At 52.2% G+C, this 16,831-nt stretch overlaps 1 protein-coding gene and 2 non-coding genes across 4 annotated transcripts in view; all 3 read right to left on the reverse strand.

Annotated features, from left to right (window-relative positions):
* Window positions 1-244: 244 nt before the first annotated feature.
* The window catches only part of EIF3A (eukaryotic translation initiation factor 3 subunit A), an 85,669-nt gene continuing 69,082 nt past the window's right edge, over window positions 245-16,831 (reverse strand). The window contains exons 2-23 of one of the 2 annotated variants that reach the window (XM_075348137.1): window positions 13,063-13,253; window positions 12,850-12,986; window positions 12,596-12,759; window positions 12,208-12,407; window positions 11,912-12,120; window positions 11,572-11,743; window positions 11,234-11,338; window positions 11,049-11,147; window positions 10,856-10,972; window positions 10,462-10,647; window positions 9,864-10,211; window positions 9,664-9,768; window positions 9,476-9,589; window positions 9,169-9,291; window positions 8,853-9,006; window positions 8,355-8,536; window positions 7,991-8,076; window positions 6,529-7,838; window positions 1,447-1,576; window positions 1,254-1,372; window positions 913-1,082; window positions 245-548 (exon numbers count right to left, since the gene is read on the reverse strand). In XM_075348137.1, the coding sequence (XP_075204252.1) occupies window positions 913-1,082; window positions 1,254-1,372; window positions 1,447-1,576; window positions 6,529-7,838; window positions 7,991-8,076; window positions 8,355-8,536; window positions 8,853-9,006; window positions 9,169-9,291; window positions 9,476-9,589; window positions 9,664-9,768; window positions 9,864-10,211; window positions 10,462-10,647; window positions 10,856-10,972; window positions 11,049-11,147; window positions 11,234-11,338; window positions 11,572-11,743; window positions 11,912-12,120; window positions 12,208-12,407; window positions 12,596-12,759; window positions 12,850-12,986; window positions 13,063-13,253 (4,421 nt within the window). In that variant the 3' untranslated portion in view covers window positions 245-548. Of the gene's footprint in view, window positions 608-912; window positions 1,083-1,253; window positions 1,373-1,446; window positions 1,577-6,528; window positions 7,839-7,990; window positions 8,077-8,354; window positions 8,537-8,852; window positions 9,007-9,168; window positions 9,292-9,475; window positions 9,590-9,663; window positions 9,769-9,863; window positions 10,212-10,461; window positions 10,648-10,855; window positions 10,973-11,048; window positions 11,148-11,233; window positions 11,339-11,571; window positions 11,744-11,911; window positions 12,121-12,207; window positions 12,408-12,595; window positions 12,760-12,849; window positions 12,987-13,062; window positions 13,254-16,831 lie in introns of both variants that reach the window. The other variant, XM_075348138.1, reaches the window with a different exon arrangement.
* Window positions 10,295-10,427, reverse strand: LOC142313593 (small nucleolar RNA SNORA19). Its single transcript, XR_012754580.1, has one exon. It is a non-coding gene; the product is annotated as a small nucleolar RNA SNORA19 (small nucleolar RNA).
* On the reverse strand, window positions 10,699-10,826 carry LOC142313592 (small nucleolar RNA SNORA19). Its single transcript, XR_012754579.1, has one exon. It is a non-coding gene; the product is annotated as a small nucleolar RNA SNORA19 (small nucleolar RNA).

Consider the following 16,831-nt stretch of genomic DNA (forward strand, 5'->3'; position numbering starts at 1 on the left):
CCAGGCTCTGATGTTATAAGACATGCAGTAAGTGGCCCCATCTGATTCCTTGTATCACCTCTGGGTAATTCCCCGGCTTCCCTTAGGATTGGAGCAGCTCGATGCAAGATGAAGACAGCCACAATGGCTGCTCTGTCTCAGACCTCATGATGAACGGCGTGTGGCCGCTGCGATGGATCATTACAATGAGGCTACGAGCAGCCGAAACTGCCGCCTTTGTTTCATCAATAAAAACAATACAAAATTGTTGCCAGGTTTTATTTCTTTCTCAATAATTAGCACTAAACCCTGCGTTCACCGCATGACATCAAATTCCACATCGATGTGATACAAGCCAACAAAGGACTGGAGGGAAAAGAAAAAAGGACAGGAGAAGGCCCTCACAATGAAGCTCAGGACTTCACCATGCTGCAGCCACACGGAGACGCAGATCACACCATCCTCCGGGAGTCACTCCAACAAAATGGTCATCTCAAGCCATGGAGGCCACATTCTCACCCAAATGAAAAGGCAACGCTCGTCAGGATGGTCTCCGCTTCGTGCAATCACTGAAGAGCCGCAATGCAAGAAAGAGCCAAAATGTTTATTAAATTCTGATCATTTAGCCCTAAAATACAAAGACAAACAGAAGGTTACTAGAGGGCTCGCATCTAAGGGGAAAGTCAGCCATTATCTAGCCGACGCAGGAATGCTTCATACACTTCCAGGAGGCCAAGATAAGGTGGAGGAAGCAAGAAGCTCATGGCCGCTGACTCGGGCATTCTACAGCTGGAACGATAAGGGTCAAAATAGCTGTCACTTCAATAAACGCTATGGTGGGCTTAAGTTATGGCTGCCCTTGCTCTGCAAGAGGAGGGCATCTCCATAGACTGCCATTTACGTCAGTCCATGAATGAAAACCGCAGGCTGTACCTAGCGGCGCACGGTCGTCCACCCTTCCTCATCAGTCTCATTCTTGGTACGACGAGGCGCTTCTTTATCTTCTTTCTTTTCTGTGCGCCATGAACTTTTCTCCTTGTCAGGAGCTGGAGCTCGTCGGGGAGTGCCACGGTCCTCTTTATCTTCTTTTCGCCACTGACTCGCTGTAATATAGTACAGAAGCATATTAAACCTGGAACTGCACAGGAGGGGACTCGCATGCCTCCAGCAAGGCCAGACAGAAGCATTCAGAAGGGCAATCTGCGCTTTGCTGGGTGACTGCTACTTCATCACCTGCCCTCACGTGTTCAGTATAGACCATGAGATGGACATACGTTCATCCCGCTCTGTCCTTGTGAGACGTCTTCGGTCATCCTTCTGGTCTTCATCCCCGGGTGAGGTCTTCCTAGCTGTTATACCGCTTTCCACTCCACGCCTCCAGGCCGACTCCTCTCTAGAACATACAGTGGGGATTATAGAGGAGTTGTAACCACAGGGAGCGCTCACCGACACGTTGCCTTTACTCACCGGGCCGGCTTCCTCTCAGAATCTGCTTCCTTCTCACCACCCCTAGACCATTCACGATCTTCAGAAGGCTTGGTTTCCCGAGGAGGCCCCCAGCTGTCCTCACGAGCTTTCTCACGTTCTCGCCAGCCCCCTGCAAAAAAGTAAATCATTGAAGAGCCATATACAAAACTGGAAGACTTTCCTCTTCTCGGTTCCTAGTCTGCGATCACCGTCCAGACTGGAATGATGTCATCCCAATTTTGCTGAACATAAATTAAAAAAGGCAATCATAAGCCCCGAAAATGCGAGCAATGTTAACGTTAAAGCCAACAAACACCTCTCTCTCTGAAAAACTGAATTCAAGTGTTTCAAAGACCTAAAAAGTTGTCCTAAATTTCAGCAATTTTCCTTCCGTCTTATAAAAGCTACTGGTTTCAGGCCCCTGAGAAGAAAGAATGAATACTGGCGTCTGCCTCCCCCACCCCACACGTCTGAGCTCCGCACCCGATCCTGTGTAGTCTGCCCTCCCCTCCCCCCACACATCTGACCTCAGATCCTGTATAGTCTGCCATCTCCCCCTCCCCCCCCACGACTGACCTCAGATCCTGTGTAGTCTGCCATCTCCCCCCCTCACACGTCTGACCTCAGATCCTGTGTAGTCTGCCATCCCCCCCCCCACACATCTGACCTCAGATCCTGTATAGTCTGCCATCTCCCCCTCCCCCCCCACGACTGACCTCAGATCCTGTGTAGTCTGCCATCTCCCCTCACACGTCTGACCTCAGATCCTGTGTAGTCTGCCATCCCCCCCACACGACTGACCTCAGATCCTGTGTAGTCTGCCATCCCCCCCCCCCACACACACACGACTGACCTCAGATCCTGTATAGCCTGCCATCTCCCCCTCCCCCCCCCACGACTGACCTCAGATCCTGTGTAGTCTGCCATCTCCTCCCCTCACACGTCTGACCTCAGATCCTGTATAGTCTGCCATCTACCCCTCCCCCCCACGACTGACCTCAGATCCTGTGTAGTCTGCCATCTCCCCTCACACGTCTGACCTCAGATCCTGTGTAGTCTGCCATCCCCCCCCCACACGACTGACCTCAGATCCTGTGTAGTCTGCCATCCCCCCCCCCCCACACACACACGACTGACCTCAGATCCTGTATAGCCTGCCATCTCCCCCTCCCCCCCCCACGACTGACCTCAGATCCTGTGTAGTCTGCCATCTCCTCCCCTCACACGTCTGACCTCAGATCCTGTGTAGTCTGCCATCTCCCCCCCCCACAAGACTGACCTCAGATCCTGTGTAGTCTGCCATCCCCCCCCCCTCCCCACGACTGACCTCAGACCCTGTGTAGTCTGCCATCTCCTCCCCTCACACGTCTGACCTCAGATCCTGTGTAGTCTGCCATCTCCTCCCCTCACACGTCTGACCTCAGATCCGGTGTAGTCTGCCATCCCCCCCCTCCCCACGACTGACCTCAGACCCTGTGTAGTCTGCCATCTCCTCCCCTCACACGTCTGACCTCAGATCCTGTGTAATCTGCCATCTCCTCCCCTCACACGTCTGACCTCAGATCCTGTGTAGTCTGCCATCCCCCCCTCCCCCCCCACACGACTGACCTCAGATCCTGTGTAGTCTGCCATCCCCCCCCCCACATGACACGACTGACCTCAGATCCTGTGTAGTCTGCCATCTCCTCCCCTCACACGTCTGACCTCAGATCCTGTGTAGTCTGCCATCCCCCCCCACACGACACGACTGACCTCAGATCCTGTGTAGTCCTGTGTAGTTTGCCATCTCCTCCCCCTCACACGTCTGAGCTCCGATCCTGTGTAGTCTGCCATCTCCTCCCCTCACACGTCTGACCTCAGATCCTGTGTAGTCTGCCATCCCCCCCTCCCCCCCCACACGACTGACCTCAGATCCTGTGTAGTCTGCCACCCCCCCCCCCACACGACTGACCTCAGACCCCGTGTAGTCTGCCATCTCCTCCCCCCTCACACGTCTGAGCTCCGATCCTGTGTAGTCTGCCATCTCCTCCCCTCACACGTCTGACCTCAGGTCCTGTGTAGCCTGCCATCTCCTCCCCTTTCACGTCTGACCTCAGATCCTGTGTAGTCTGCCATCCCCCCCTCCCCCCCCACACGACTGACCTCAGATCCTGTGTAGTCTGCCATCCCTCCCCCCCACACGGCTGACCTCACACCCCGTGTAGTCTGCCATCTCCTCCCCCCTCACACGTCTGAGCTCCGATCCTGTGTAGTCTGCCATCTCCTCCCCTCACACATCTGAGCTCCGATTCTGTATAGTCTGTCTGAGCTCCGCTCCCAATCCTGCATAGTCTGCCACCCCACACATCTGAGCTCCGCTCCAGTGTAGTCTGCCACCCCCCCCTCATCTGAGCTCTGCTCCAGATCCTCCATAATCTGCCATCTCCTCCTCTCACACGTCTGAGCTCCACTCCTGATCCTGCATAGTCTGCCCTCCCCCCCCACACGTCTGAGCTCCGCTCCCGTGTAGTCTGCCATCTCCCCCCCTCATCTGAGCTCCGCTCCCGATCCTCCATAGTCTGCCATCTCCCCTCCCCCACACGTCTGAGCTTCCCTCCCGATCCTGTGTATTCTGCCATCTCCTCCCCTCACACGTCTGAGATCCGCTCCCGTGTAGTCTGGCATCTCCTCCCCTCACACGTCTGCGCTCCGATCCTGTGTAGTCTGCCATCTCCTCCCCTCACACGTCTGCGCTCCGATCCTGTGTAGTCTGCCATCTCCTCCCCTCACACGTCTGCGCTCCGATCCTGTGTAGTCTGCCATCTCCTCCCCTCACACGTCTGAGCTCTGATCCTGTGTAGTCTGCCATTTCCCCCCCCCTCACACGTCTGCCCTCCCCCCCACACGTCTGAGGTCCGCTCCCGTGTAGTCTGCCATCTCCCCCCCTCATCTGAGCTCCGCTCCCGATCCTCCATAGTCTGCCATCTCCTCCCCCCTCACACGTCTGAGCTCCGATCCTGTGTAGTCTGCCATCTCCTCCCCTCACACGTCTGAGCTCTGATCCTGTGTAGTCTGCCATCTCCTCCCCTCACACATATCAGCTTCGATCCTGTGTAGTCTGCCATCTCCTCCGCCCTCACATATCAGCTTCGATCCTGTGTAGTCTGCCATCTCCTCCCCCCACACATCTGAGCTTCGATCCGGATCCTGTGTAGTCTGCCATCCCCCCCCCCCTACACATCTAAGCTTCGATCCTGATCTTGTGTAGTCTGCCATCTCCCACCCCCACACATCTGAGCTCCGATCCTGTATAGTCCGCCATCTCCTCCTCCCTCACGTCTGAGCTCCGCTCCCAAACATGCATAGTCTGCCACCCCCCCCCTTATCTGAGCTCTGCTCCAGATCCTCCATAATCTGCCATCTCCTCCTCTCACACGTCTGAGCTCCACTCCTGATCCTGCATAGTCTGCCCTCCCCCCCACACGTCTGAGCTCCGCTCCCGTGTAGTCTGCCATCTCCCCCCCCTCATCTGAGCTCCACTCCTGATCCTCCATAGTCTGCCATCTCCCCTCCCCCACACGTCTGAGCTTCCCTCCCGAACCCATGTAGTCTGCCATCGCCCCTCCCCCACACGTCTGAGCTTCCGTCCAGATCCTGTGTATTCTGCCATCTCCTCCCCCCCGACACGTCTGAGCTCCGATCCTGTATAGTCTGCCATCTCCTCCCCTCACATATCTGAGATTTGATCCTGTGTAGTCTGCCATCTCCTCCCCCCCCTCACACGTCTGAGCTCCGATCCTGTGTAGTCTGCCATCTCCTCCCCCCCTCACATATCAGCTTCGATCCTGTGTAGTCTGCCATCTCCTCCGCCCTCACATATCAGCTTCGATCCGGTGTAGTCTGCCATCTCCTTCCCCCTACACATCTGAGCTTCGATCCTGATCCTGTGTAGTCTGCCATCTCCTCCCCCCCCCCTACACATCTGAGCTTCGATCCTGATCTTGTGTAGTCTGCCATCTCCCACCCCCACACATCTGAGCTTCGATCCTGTGTAGTCTGCCATCTCCTCCCCCCACACATCTGAGCTTTGATCCGGATCCTGTGTAGTCTGCCATCTCCTCCCCCCTCACATATCAGCTTCGATCCTGTGTAGTCTTCCATCTCCTCCGCCCTCACATATCAGCTTCGATCCTGTGTAGTCTTTCATCTCCTCCGCCCTCACATATCAGCTTTGATCCTGTGTAGTCTGCCATCTCCTCCCCCCTCACATATCAGCTTCGATCCTGTGTAGTCTGCCATCTCCTCCCCCCTCACATATCAGCTTCGATCCTGTGTAGTCTGCCATCTCCTCCCCCCTCACATATCAGCTTCGATCCTGTGTAGTCTGCCATCTCCTCCCCTCACACATATCAGCTTCGATCCTGTGTAGTCTTCCATCTCCTCCGCCCTCACATATCAGCTTTGATCCTGTGTAGTCTTCCATCTCCCACCCCCACACATCTGAGCTTCGATCCTGTGTAGTCTGCCATCTCCCCTCCCTCACATGTCTGAGTGTCCCTCCCGATCCCATGTAGTCTGACCTCTCTCATCACTTGGATGCTTTCCTTCACATCTTCACTACAGCTATCTCTAACAGGCAAAACCTACACAAGATCACACAGGATTCAATCTACGGAAAGAAAAGGTAATCGCCACAACAAAAGCTGAAGGACATTTTCAATTAAACAAATTTAGAGAGATGATTAGTTCTAAATTAATGGAGCAATGCAAGAATAAAAATGTCAAGACAAAGATGTCCATGATTGGGAAGGAGGCACTTTTACAAGGTTTGACCTCATACACTGTACACTCCTCCTCTAGTAGGGGGAATATAGAGAAAAGAGTTTGATTTTTGGCCCTCCATTGTGGAGATACAGCTGGAGTTCTGTACGTTCATTCCACTACGACGCCATCATTATTTCCCCAGAATTTCCGCGCCCTGTATCTCCACAATGGAGGAAATCAAACCCTTTTTCTCTACATTCCCGATGCCATGTGCGCCGTGTAGAGGGGCAAAGTTGTGATACATCCTTCTAAACTGTCCTGAGAAAACTCAATGATCACCTGGGCGACTGGATCCATATGGCTTCCACGGAGTTTGTCCTCCATCGTCATCATCATCATCATCATCATCACCACCACCACCACCAAGCCTGAGACCTCTTTCTTCATCTCCACCTCTCCTGGAATTTCTGTCTTCTTCACCGCTTCTCCACGAACTACGATCTTCTTCCATTCCTCTACGAGGTGTTCGATCTTCATCAAAGCCTCTTCGTGGGCCACGATCATCATCAAGAGCACGCCTGGGACCTCTGTCCTCGTCAAATCCACGCCTGGGGCCCCTGTCCTCGTCAAAGCCGCGCCTGGGGGCCCTGTCCTCGTCAAAGCCGCGCCTGGGGGCCCTGTCATCGTCAAAGCCGCGCCTGGGGGCCCTGTCATCGTCAAAGCCGCGCCTGGGGGCCCTGTCATCGTCAAAGCCGCGCCTGGGGGCCCTGTCCTCGTCAAAGCCGCGCCTGGGGGCCCTGTCCTCGTCAAAGCCGCGCCTGGGGGCCCTGTCCTCGTCAAAGCCGCGCCTGGGTCCCCTGTCCTCGTCAAAGCCGCGCCTGGGTCCCCTGTCCTCGTCAAAGCCGCGCCTGGGTCCTCTGTCCTCGTCAAAGCCGCGCCTGGGTCCCCTGTCCTCGTCAAAGCCGCGCCTGGGGGCCCTGTCCTCGTCAAAGCCACGCCTGGGTCCCCTGTCCTCGTCAAAGCCACGCCTGGGGGCCCTGTCCTCGTCAAAGCCACGCCTGGGGGCCCTGTCCTCGTCAAAGCCACGCCTGGGGGCCCTGTCCTCGTCAAAGCCACGCCTGGGGGCCCTGTCCTCGTCAAGGCCACGCCTGGGGGCCCTGTCCTCGTCAAAGCCTCTTCTTGGAACACGATCATCATCAAAGCCCCTCCTAGGGCCAGAGTCATCATCAAAGCCCTTCCTAGGACCACGGTCATCATCAAAGCCCCTCCTAGGGCCACGGTCATCATCAAAGCCCCTCCTAGGGCCACGGTCATCATCAAAGCCCTTCCTAGGGCCACGGTCATCATCTTCAAAGCCCCTCCTAATAATTACATGGTCCTCATCAAAGCCTCTTCTAGGACCTTTGTCATCTTCAATGCCTCTCCTAATACCTCGGTCATCATCTCCACCTCTCCATGACCCTTTATCCTCTTCTACATCCCGCTTTGGTCCTCTTTGATCATTTGGACCACCGCTGGGGGGTGCATGATATTCGTCCAAACGCGCTTCAACATCTTTTTTGAAGTGAGATCCCTCATCAGGACTCTGTGTGTTCTCTTCCATCTCTGGTCTTGGCGATTTATCAGTGTCCAGTCCTCTGCGCCATTCCCTGGAACAAAACACCATTAGCACTTTACTATTATATAAAGCGTATATACCTTTAGGAATACAATTTATGAGTAGTGGAGAAAGGGATACCGGAGCCAATGGGACACCGCAGCCAAATCAAGTGGCAATGTCTAATATAGGAAGATGACCTACCGTTCTGGTGGTTTACTGCGATCATCAGTGTCGCCCGCTCGCCGCCAGCCGCTCTCAGTCTCTCTATCGGCCCAGCGGGTGGCGTCCTAAGACACAAGACATGACTTTTCTATGACTCATACAAGCACAGAGAGAGCTTGTCTTAAAGCCAAAAGATCCTACTGAAGAGAAGTGAGCACAGGGCCAGTCCATGGTGGAGCTCTCCACCGTACAGGGCATATGCCCGCCATCTTTACACAGCACAGAACTTTTTGCACACAAGGCTGCAGACTGTGTCGGTAGTGGGATTGTGACTCAAGTATGAGATCAGACTGTACAACTATTACAAGTTCTTCAGGCCTCCACCATTTTTCTGAACACCCACCTTTCTGAAAGGATCATCGCCACCACGCCGCTCCTCATCTCTCCGCCGCTCCCTCTCTTCAATCTCCAGCTCCCTCTGGCGTTTCTTACGCTCCTGCTCCTCAAGCTTCTTGATACGTTCTTGGTATTCTCGCTCCTCAGTCTCTCTCTTTTCATTCTCAATCCGCTCTCGATCTTCTCGCTCTGAGACCAAGATAGGAAATGTTACAGGTGGTTGGACTGGAGACATGGTAATGTACCAACACCAGCGAAAATCACAACCACAATGTGATTCCGGCCTAATTCATAATTAGATGGTGACTTCTCCAGTAAAGGAACCACTTCTTAATTTGCTGAGTACCAAGATAATGGAAATCAAGAGTGCCAACAGGAAAGTGCAACCCATGAGCCAACACCAACCTTGAGAAGAGCGTAATATTCAGAGAGCAGCACCCTGCCCAGACGTGTGCGAGCGGAGGAAAGGTGCCGGCACATAGTGTGATCCGGCAGACGTACGCACCTTTCTTCAGCTGCTCCTCCTGCACCCGCTGCTCCTCCTCCTCCTTATGCTTGTAGAAAGCAATGCGCCGCTCCTCCTTGCGCTGCCTCTTGCGTTCCTCCAGTCGTGCCTTCTTCTCCTCTGATTGTCTCTCCTGAAATTGCTTCAGTTTATCCTGAAGAAAGTTGAAAATCTTAAATTCCAGAATGCACAATCTTCTTGGGATGTAGGGCAATGCCAAGTTTACAACTACAAAAAGATGACCTAGAGAGGTTTTCGGTATACATTACATTTATCACCCAAAGTATCGCTACAAGCCGACAAGACCGTGACTGACCTCATACACAGAACGGCGGGCAGTCTTCAGCTTCGAAACAAACACGTCTCGATCTTCCAGCATCCGGGACATCCTGTTCTTGTGCTCCACCGCTTTCTCCCGCTCCAACATGAGTGTGTTTATCTATTGGATAAAAAGACCATAAACCCCATCAGTTTTGACGCTCAGAGCTGAAGACAGTCCCCAAACCTCCACACCCAGGGGACAAAAGAACAGAAGTTTATAGCAAAGAGCCAGGAGAAGCTTCCCCCATGAGCATGAAAGCAGAGTCTACAGGTGGTGAGGCCATGGAGCTCAATGTCTTTACCCGCTCGGCCTCCTGCTGCTCCCACAGCTCCATGTCCATGATCCTTTGCTCTTCATAAGCCTTCTTGATGAGGGGGATTTCTTCTAGACGTTTTGCTCTCTCAAAATAATCAATCTGAGAAGAAAGGCCAACATGTTAACTAAAAACCCAAGCGGCTGACCAGCCGAACCTGCAGCTCATACACTTGCCTTCTTCTCCTGATTCTTCAGACGTTCCTGCAGCTCCTTCTTCTCCTTCTCGAGCTGCTCCACCTGTTTGGCCATGATGAAGTCTGGATCCAGCTCCTCCAGGTTCTGTGGTAGGTTCAGACATTCAGCAATGTACACACAGACCGTACTAGGCGCATTGTGACAGGAGGTCTCTTGTGCGGCCTCCACGCGCTCCTTACCTCAATGTCTATATCCTTGAAGGCTTTGGCACCCAGCTCTGTTTTCTTGATCTGTTCTAGTCTTTCTCGCACAGTCTTCTTCTTGATCTGTTCGTGTTCCTGAAGAATTCGCTCCTTCTCTCGCTCTTTGGCCTCCTGGCGCAGACGTTCCTCCTCCGCCTTCCGTACTTTCTGAAGTTCAGCTTCTCGTTGCTCCAGTTCTTCCTTTTCTCTCTGGATATTGAGATTTTCTAGGCGCTCCTTCCTTTCTTCAATGGTCTGACGACGTGCTAAGATACGCTGATGTTCTTTCCTGGAGTTCTTCAAAAAGGAGGTGATAGCAAGCTGCTGCTGCTCTTCTTTCTCATGCTGAAAGGAAACCCACAAATGGTTAAGACGGATAATGACCATCACAAGAGGACGGGCGGCACTGGAGAGGGCTCAGGTGACTGTGATGTATGAAGGAGACTGGCAGCAGAGACTACTGCGAGAAGTCACACTGCTAATTAGCCTTCAGCTTGATCTAGCACATCGGAAATCACTTTGCTCATCAAGAGAAGCAAAGAAAGACAGTCAGAAGTGCATGAGAAGAGCCACGTGGTGGAGGGCAGACACTGACCAGGATATGAGCCGGCTTAATGGTAGCCACCGCCTTGGACAGGACAGAAGACATGGCAGTCAGCTGGCTCCGAATATGCTCCGAGGGCATGTTCTGCAGGTAAGGTCCAACTGGTGCATCCTCCCGTGTAGAATAATTCAGGTCAGAGCCAAAGCTTAGCGTTCTGGAAGAATGGTCTATACGGACCTGCAGAGAACACAGAGATAAGCACATGCCCAGCCACGAAGCCACGGCTGTCCATGTGTGAAGGAGACTGGCAGCAGTAACTACTAGAAGGTATGCCGCTAATTAGCCTTCATTCTGTTGTCGCACATCAGAAATAACCCTGCTCATAAGGACAAAGAGCACGGCCATGAGATGTGCCACAGTGACCCACATGCCCGGGACCGCTCACCTGCAGATCACAGTGACGTGCAGCATCAACAATAGCTCTCTCCAGCAAGAACGCATCCACAAAAGGCACAAGCGATGTAAGGCGCGAGAACTCGATACTCTGGTAGATCTGAGCCACCTGAGGGAAACCACAAGTGACCAGTCAGGTCAGTTCAAACAATAAGAGGGCAGCTATGGACGGCGGCGGGCGTTACCTGCTGCAGGAGACGCAGAATGGTGTTGTTCTGAAGCTGCAGCACATACTGCTGAAGCTCTGGCTCCTTCTCTGCTTGGTCTTTTACCCAATCCAGGACCTTCAGGAAAACAAACAGTTACATGACTGGCGCTAAAGCCATCAAGGTGGCAGCACTGCCAGAACCAGCACTCCGGAGCCTCCTACCTTGGTGACACGGGCAGACAGCTTCAGGGGGTGGAAGTCCACTTCAAGCCAGTTGTACAGCTCCTTAACCTCCGGGACCACATACTGAAGAACATTAAAGCGAACCTACGACGAGATAAATAATCAGTGTCACCTTCCCTCGTCCTCCTGCATCTCACAATCCAAACTCCTCCGCCACCACCCAGACTCCGCCACCACCCAGACTCCGCCACCACCCAGACTCCGCCACCACCCAGACTCCGCCACCACCCAGACTCCGCCACCACCCAGACTCCGCCACCACCCAGACTCCGCCACCACCCAGACTCCGCCACCACCCAGCCATAACCATCTCTCACCATATCACTGATGAGGCCCACGCGCGTTGGTGGAGCTTGTAGGCCCAGGAGAGTGGCCAGGCGCCTCTGCTTTTCCACAATGATCCCATCCATGTCCAGCAGCCTGGCGATGTCTGTACGTTCTGGAGTTATGGGTATGGACAGAGTGGCCAAAAGGACCCGAGTGGACATCCTGAAGGGTTAAGTACAGCAGCGTCTCATTACCTTAAGTGGTCTCTGGCCTTTACTGGAGGATTGTGTGCAGCTGGCTGACTATGCTGGGCATCACGTGGCACATAGAACCTTATCTTCCCAGGAGAAGACGACACGGACGTGCCCTGGAGCGAAGCCTGGCACTCACCTCTGCATCTCCTCCTGCGTCAGGTTCTTCCGCATCTCTCTGGACAGATGGTACAGCCTGTGCAGGGTGGAGGCATGGAAGAGCGTGTTCCCCGACTTCCAGAATACCGTGGATACCTTGTTGTAGTAATTCGCCATCAGCTGAGGTTTTGGCGGCTTCTTGGATAAGGCGAAGAGTCCATGAATATCCTCCACAGCTTTAAAGGCTTCCTGCAGCAGAAAAGGAACATCATGGGGCATAAGAGAGCCCCAGAAGCAGCGCTGCAGCCCAGGCATGTGGCCCTGTGGTGACTGTACCTGCCAGAGCTCCATGCTGATGGCACTGTCCAGCTGCACAAGTCGGGTCTCCAGGTGCATGGACTGACTCTCCGGGTTGTTCAGATTGATGGCTGTGCTCTGATTGTGGTGCCTTTGGATCTGCCCCAGGTGCATTCTCAGATTATCGCACAACTTCCGGAACTCGGCCTTCCTGGTATACAGCAGGCAGAACTTGAAAGCTGCGGAAACAGCAAGCAATGATGGCAAGGGCAGCACTGGCGTCACGCAGCAGCCCCCAACAATGGCGGCAGCAGCAGCCCCCAACAATGGCGGCAGCAGCAGCCCCCAACAATGGCGGCAGCAGCAGCCCCCAACAATGGCGGCAGAAGCCCCCCCCCCCCCCCCCAACAATGGCGACAGAACCCACCTTGCTGCGCGATGTCATGATACAAACGCTCCACCTTAGAGTTATTTCTCAGCAGGTCCAGGCACTGTCTGTAGGATTCCCAGAGGAACTTCACCCATGGAGTCAGCAGCAGCCGGTCAGTGCGGTCCTGGGTGTCCTCACCGCTCACAGCACTGAGAAGAACACTGCGAAAGAGGAGAGCGCTCAGACTCGCCACAGCGCGGCGCGAACGCGCTCAGACTCGCCACAGCGCGGCGCGAGAACCCACTCATTACCTCTCTGGGGTCTGGATGTTGTCAAGGTCCTCAATATCTAGCACCATTTGCTGTGAGGACTCCTTGGCGGCCTCTGTCCTCTCCTCCGCCAGCTTTAAGTAAGCGCGCACCACATCTTCAAGGGACTTGATATTGACCTGTAGGGCGAGAAAGCAGAGCGTCAGAGCTGTCCCTGGAACCCGAGCTGTCCCCGGACCCCGCACAGCGCCCCACCTGCTGGCAGATGTTCTTGTACTGGTACAAGCCTTCCTTGGCCAGGTGGCTCTTGCGCAGGTCCACGCATAGCTCCAGATATTTCAGCATTATGGGCTCGTGGATTTTCTGCCATGTTCGATGCTTCTTGCTCTTTATCACGTCGTATAAAACGTCCAGAGCCGGCTGCTTCTTACCAACTTCAAGGAACTCTACGAGGAGGAAAAGGAAACATGAAATACCGGTCCACAGACCACTGACGGCGGAGAGCCTCGAACCCCAGACCACTGATGGTGGAGAAACCTAGAGAACCCTGGTCAACAAATTACTGATGGCGAAAAACCCTGGTACACAGACCACTGAGAACCCCAAAATACAGACCACCAACAGCGGATTACCCCGGTCCACAAACCACTGAGAACCCCACACCACCGACGGCAGAGAAACCCGGTCCACAGACCACTGACGGCGGAGAGCATCGAACCCCAGACCACCGACGGTGAAGAAACCCAGAGAACCCTGGTCCACAAACCACTGATGGCGGAGAACCCCGGTCCATAGACCACGGAGAACCCTGAACCAAAGACCACTGACTGCAGAGAACCCGTGTATTGTAAATATAAATGGCTATTTGAGCTCATACATTATATTAAACTATAACAGTGTTGGGTCAGACCATGGCTCGTTGTGAGACACCTCGGGCTGTAGGGGTTTATACATACGATGCGTTGTGTGGATTCCTGGGAGATTTACATTGTGTGGATTTATTGCCCATCGTCTGAGGTGTGAGTTGTATCTCGGATTCATCCAGACACAAAGGCCAATAAGACGTACAACACATGAACTTTAAGGCTTGTGTAGTATTGTGCGCCACTATCTAAGGCCAGAGAAATATGGCAGAAGCTTGTGGTGTCGGCGGGACGCCCGGGGACCTCCAGATCTGGGCTTGGGGGACTTCCCCGGCTGATGTGCCGGGCAGATGATGCTGAATATAGAAAAGTCTACGCAACATCATCCTATTCCTATTTAAAGGGACGGTGTCGCGGGTTTTTATTTTTGTATTAATAGTGATTATGAAATCAAGCATTTTTAATACAAAATTAAACTCACTGTTTATTTAGTTTTTATTTAATTCTAGCGTTACTGAAGCACTGGGGGCGGCCATGCTGGATTTGCTGTAACAGTTACTCCCTCCTTTATGGCAGCCCCTGGGCATAGACTGATGGTCGGACTCCGACCCCATGGCTTATTACAGGAGAGCCCCCTGCTGGGACGCACCCCCGGGGCTTATTACAGGAGAGCCCCCTGCTGTGACGCACCCCCGGAGCTTATTACAGGAGAGCCCCCTGCTGTGACGCACCCCCGGGGCTTATTACAGGAGAGCCCCCTGCTGTGACGCGCCCCCAAAGCTTATTACAGGAGAGCCCCCTGCTGTGACGCGCCCCCGGAGCTTATTACAGGAGCAAAGAAAACCTCGCATCACCTCATGTGGGTGCTCAGGAGAAAAATAGATCAGGCAATATGGGAACCCTGGCACACTCACAATCACCCTTTGAGACACAGAAAGTCAGAAAACATGAAGCTGATGTCAAAATCCTTTTCTTTTTATTTTGTAGTGAAAAAGTGCCAAAAAGTGCTGTACAATAGTCCGCCAATCACAACGTTTCGGCCAGTATGGCCTTCTTCAGGTCGGACAGGCTGAATATAATATATACAAAGAAACAAAACAAAAATACAGGATATTTATTCTCCTATTTGAAATATTGATGTTGACACACTTGTTTACTCTATGTATCCATGACTCTATATCATTATCTCCCATTTTTATTTTCTGTAACTCCAATATACATGTTAAGATACTTTTGTCTGTCTTAAATTTTCTATACTGATGGATATCCTGTATTTTTGTTTTGTTTCTTTGTATATATTATATTCAGCCTGTCCGACCTGAAGAAGGCCATACTGGCCGAAACGTTGTGATTGGCGGACGATTGTACAGCACTTTTTGGCACTTTTTCACTACAAAATAAAAAGAAAAGGATTTTGACATCAGCTTCATGTTTTCTGACTTTCTGTGTCTCAAAGGGTGATTGTGAGTGTGCCAGGGTTCCCATATTGCCTGATCTATTTTTCTCCTGAGCACCCACATGAGGTGATGCGAGGTTTTCTTTGTATCAGTATATTATTTTTGACCTAGCTCCCTCATCCCCCTACGAGATACTACTTTTTCTAGTTTGCCCATGTCGCAAACAAATTTTTCTACGTTTTCCTATAACGAGACTGAGACAAATGATATAGTCTCAAGAGTTACCACGTCAAACACTTTTCTAAATATACCAGCAGAAGACATCAGAAGGAGGGATTTTGAGAGAACATTACAGAGACACGCCTCCCTAGATCTTCATCTGGCAACCCTTGCAGAATATCACAGAACTAAAAGAATCCCAAGAGGTTTACGTGTCTCCCTAAGACCTACAATATTTGCTGATAATAACGATTTTTGCGATAAGTTTGAGGCCATCCTGAACAAATGTTCTATGGACATTATAACTCTTACGATTGACTTTTTACAAAAGGAGGTGAATCAACTATCTGACAATATTCAAACAACCGAAGTCCAACTTAAACAGGTCTTATCCACAACAGACCTTGAGAAACTCAAGAAAACAACTGAAGAGTATATTACGGACTTCAGGAAGACCTTAGAAGCAAAAAAACGCAATAAATTCCTACGAGATCAGGAGGACTACGCCCAGGGAACAGTCTATAGATGGCGCTCAGGGGAATCCTCCTCCTTCTCACGACGCACCCCACGGTTCACAGATTATTCGTCCTCAGGAAGCTCAGATGTGGACTCGCGACCGCAACGCCATCAACCCCTTTTTTTAGGACAGCGTCGTCCACCCACAAAAAGACGAGGAGGGGGCAGAGGCGGAGATCACCAATATCGGGAGAACAGAGTGTGGACGAGGTCACAGGTAAAGAGAATCTAGTTTACAACATTTCCTCGTATAGCCTGTCTCCCTCCGAACACTCTGTCCTTCAGAAGGGCTTGTCGTACAGTCCCACTCCCCAATATGATACTTTTTCCGTCCAACAAGAATTAGACAGGTTTTTCAGGTCAGTACGACTAAAAACGCATTTCAGCAATACCGTTTACACCAGCCCAATAGATGAGGATCCACCCACCTCCTCCTTCTGCTTTTCACCAAAAAATTTACAACTTAAAACGATTAGCCCCTACATGCCTCCCAGGACCTACCATCCGGTTGAAACTTTTATTTCATTAGTTTCACACGACATTGAGACACTAAATAGACAGATTCATACAGGTGAATTCAGCATCAAAAATAACCTTTCCATCGATGAGTCTAGAGCCTTACAGAGTCTCAAAGACAATCAATCGATTATAATCAAGCCGGCTGACAAGGGAGGCGCTATAGTCATTCTGGACCGGCAGTACTACATTACCGAGATCATGGGACAACTGTCCGACACATCAACTTACGAACCAATTCCCCATAACCCCACCGCAGATATTGCCTCCTTAATTAGATCTAAGGCCCAGCAATATTTTGAACGTGGAACAATAGACCATAAATTAAGAGATTTTCTAAGCAATCCACATCCCATCACCCCTGTCTTTTATACCCTCCCAAAGATCCACAAACACTTAACTCAACCCCCTGGCAGACCCATAGTGGCTTCCACTGATTCAGTTCTCTCACCTTTGGCAAAAACCATTGAGAAAATTTTATCACCGTTTGTCCCTCTAACACCATCTTACCTT

This window comes from Anomaloglossus baeobatrachus, chromosome 5 (assembly GCF_048569485.1).
Source record: "Anomaloglossus baeobatrachus isolate aAnoBae1 chromosome 5, aAnoBae1.hap1, whole genome shotgun sequence".
NCBI lineage: Eukaryota > Metazoa > Chordata > Amphibia > Anura > Aromobatidae > Anomaloglossus > Anomaloglossus baeobatrachus.